The 3,543-nt window shown below is 35.7% G+C and overlaps 1 protein-coding gene across 1 annotated transcript; it reads right to left on the reverse strand.

Annotated features, from left to right (window-relative positions):
* Positions 1–1,125: 1,125 nt before the first annotated feature.
* On the reverse strand, positions 1,126–3,205 carry LOC132610105 (F-box/kelch-repeat protein At3g23880-like). The gene has a single exon (XM_060324367.1). The coding sequence runs from the start codon at positions 3,098–3,100 to the stop codon at positions 1,931–1,933; it is 1,170 nt and encodes a 389-aa protein (XP_060180350.1). The 5' UTR covers positions 3,101–3,205; the 3' UTR covers positions 1,126–1,930.
* Between the last annotated feature and the right edge of the window lie 338 nt (positions 3,206–3,543).

A 3,543-nucleotide genomic window follows, 5' to 3' on the forward strand; every position in this document is an offset into this window, starting at 1 on the left:
ATTCACTTTATGAAATGATCTACGGCCACACAAATATTCAAGACTTATTTTGAACCACAAGTTTTAAAAGTCTTCACGTTTTTTTAAATGTCGTGTCTAATCAAATAGGTTCACATAAATTGAAACGGAGGGAGTATTTATTTGAGTTTAAGTGATATATACTACAACAACATACCTAGTACATTCCCACAATGTAGGGTCTGGAGAGGGTAGAGTGTACGCAGACCTTACCCCACCTTAAAAGGTAGGAAGGTTGTTTCCGAAAGACTCTTAGCTCAAATGATATACACTATTAATGTAAATAATTTTTCTATCATCGTATCATTTTTGCTTATTTAGCAAGTAACATATTTTATTTTTAAAACTTCAATCTCATATTTTAAGGAGATTTACTTGCAAATATTTCGGATGACCAGATGGTATAAAAATTATTTACACCGACGGTGTTACGTGTAAAACTTTAATTCTATCTATAAATATTCGATTGTGAACCTAGTTATATTATAGTGTTTTTCGATTCCTCCTATGTTGGTTGTGGATGGGTTACTTGGTCTCCTTTTATAAAATTGGGCAATCCTCCCCTTATGAGCTAGCTTTTGGGGTTGAATTACACTCAAGATCCATTCTTCACATGGTACTAGAGCCAAAGTCATCCCCCTTCATTATTTCACAGATGTTGGGGCCCCTCTGATATTGTCCGGTCCTGAGTATGCAGGGGTGTTGATTCTCCCATATTGATTGTGGATGAGTTATTTAATCTTGAGCTAGCTTTTGAGATTGAGTTAGACTCAAGATTTATTAACTTTAATTCGCTGTAGAAATTTATAAACTTGAAATGTTGTATTTACCACTCCTAAATTGAGAAACGAGTAAGAGTAAGACAATTTAAGCAGCAGTCCTTGCCGCTCATAAACTAAGCTTTTGTTGTTTTCGTTCGTTACCATCCACATCTGAAATGTTTGCTTTACCATCCACATCTTTTTATGTTTACTAAAAGTTTCAATAGAGTTAGCCTATGCCACAGCTTCAAGCTATTCTGGTGTCCACATTTCTGTAAATTACTAATGCACTTCTTTTACAAGAGATACAAATATTCCCTTAACTTTTCAAGAAGATTGAGACAAGTAGCTTAACAACAAGAACTTAGCATTACGAATACATGTGGCAGCTGCTTAACTAGACAAAGCATACGAAAATACAACATCGAATGCAACCTAACTAATAAAATTTTCAGAAAGAATAGCACAAGCAGGTTAATCCCTGTGCTGTAAGCTAAATGACGTATCACCGACATGAAGCATAGCTAAGCTCTCAATGTACGTAACTGCTTGTACTTGAAGACAACAACCTGAAGCATGAATCTCCAAGGATTTGTATGAAGCGTTCCTCGTGTTGTACAAACTTATATCTGAACCAAGCTTCACTAGACCTTCATCACCGTTCTCTGAAAAAACAAAAAAAACGAAAAACAAAAAAACAAAAAAAAACCGAGATGTAACAACTACGATCAAAGGGAGACCAGAGAAGAGAGAGACACCACTTTAGTCCATAAATTCTCCAAACCCGGGGCGGATCTAGCCCTATAGATGAGGGTTCAAATGAACTCATAACTTTTAGTATAGACCTGTATTTATCTGTGTAATACCCACTGAAATTGTTGAAAGTATTGAATTATGAACCCATAACTTAAACAAGGTGATGGATTCAGTTATCGGAAATCTGAGTCATGAACCTATAGAATTAAAATTCTGGATCTAACTGTGAGTTAACACCATACTCCTTCATCACACATAGACCCGTTCTATCCGGATAATAGTTGCAGCAGGCAACTAAATATCTACCCAAAACACTTAGCATCCAATGAAGTTTCCATTTCCACAACTAGGCAACGCCATTATCACAGTTACAAAGTCATAATCTCCCAAGCTAATTACTTATCACCAATATGAGGTGAAGCTAGGCTCTCAATGTAAGTAACCGCTTGTACTTGAAGACGACAACCAGATGCATGAATCTCCAAGGATTTGTACGAAGCGTTCCTCTTGTCGTACAAACTTATATCCGTACCAAGCTTCACTAAAACTTCATCACCATTCTCCGACACAAACAAAGGCGAGATATAACCCATACGACCAGAGGGCGACGAGAGAGAAACCAACTTAGTCCATGACTTTTCCACACCATACTCCTTCATCACCCACATATCCGTCTTATCCAGATAAAAGTTGCAACACGCAACTAGACGTCCACCTAAAACATTTAACGTCCAACTAACATTTCCATCTCCACAACTAGGTAACTCCATTACCCCATACGTCTCCGTAGCCAAATCGAAAGTCATAATCTCCGAATGAGCACCAGAACCGCGACAATGACTCACTTCCCAATGAAGAGCTTCATTCAATATCACCCCTGATTGTGCATTTATATAACCACCACTAAAACTCTCACTCATTTTCCACGAATTACTCCTTAAGCTATAAATCTTCACCATATTCTCATATTTCCCCTCATCCTTAGGAAAACTAAAGATTTTAACAACCTTATAATCATCATTAATAGCATCATAACCAAATCCATATCTAATATAACGACTTACAGCACTCTTAACAAATGAATCTTGAAATTCCTTGTAGTTTCCAGTACATGGGTTCCATAACATAAGTTTAAATGACATTGCTGTTAAACATATCAATCCATTACAAGATCCCAAGAATTTAGCAGATCCAAAAGGGGGTTTCAAAGGGTAATCAATTTTAGCAACATTTACAAAGGAACTTTTTTCACAAACTATAGAGTAAATAGAGCACATTTTACCAACCAAACCTGATGCTGATGCTACTACAACAAGTCTAAAGTTCACATTTTTGCAATCTTTAATTGAAAATTTGATTTGGGCCTTGACAAAATGTGAACTTGACAATAAAGAAAGCCAATATTTTGAAACACACCTGAATTTCAAGATAGATTTTACTGGTAACCTTAAGAGAATTTCAATGATAATTTCATCTGGAAGGCATGAAAATTTTAGCAATTCCTGGTAAAATTTTGTGGGGTTTAATTCTGTTATTTGATTTATTGTTTGATTTTGATTTTCCATTAAAGCAAAGTTTTGTGGAGGAGATGGGAAGAAAGAGATATGGTAGAACTTGGAAGTCTTTGATAATTGACTTTGAAGTTGTTTCCAAATTTTTTGGTAAATAGATGTAAGAAGACAAGTTGCAATGGAAGTCCTTATATTAAAGTGTAAATTAACTTCAGCCACAAAGTTTTATTTACTCTTCTTGTCTCAAATTATCTATCCAGATTCCTTTTTACAGGTCTCTTGAGAAATATCAACTAAGAGAAATTTTAACAAGGCAAAAGCCATAAATTGCGCCCCAAACTATACTCAAAATGTAGAGTTCACACTCCAATTAATCAGATAGCTTATTATCTCCTGACCATCTAAAAAGTGAATTTATGGCCTTTTTGATACACATATAACCAGTTGCATAAGGGGTGGTGTTACACACTCGCGCCGCACATTAATTTTGACTTCAC

The sequence above is a fragment of the Lycium barbarum genome, chromosome 9 (genome assembly GCF_019175385.1).
Source record: "Lycium barbarum isolate Lr01 chromosome 9, ASM1917538v2, whole genome shotgun sequence".
In the NCBI taxonomy this organism is placed as follows: Eukaryota; Viridiplantae; Streptophyta; class Magnoliopsida; order Solanales; family Solanaceae; genus Lycium; species Lycium barbarum.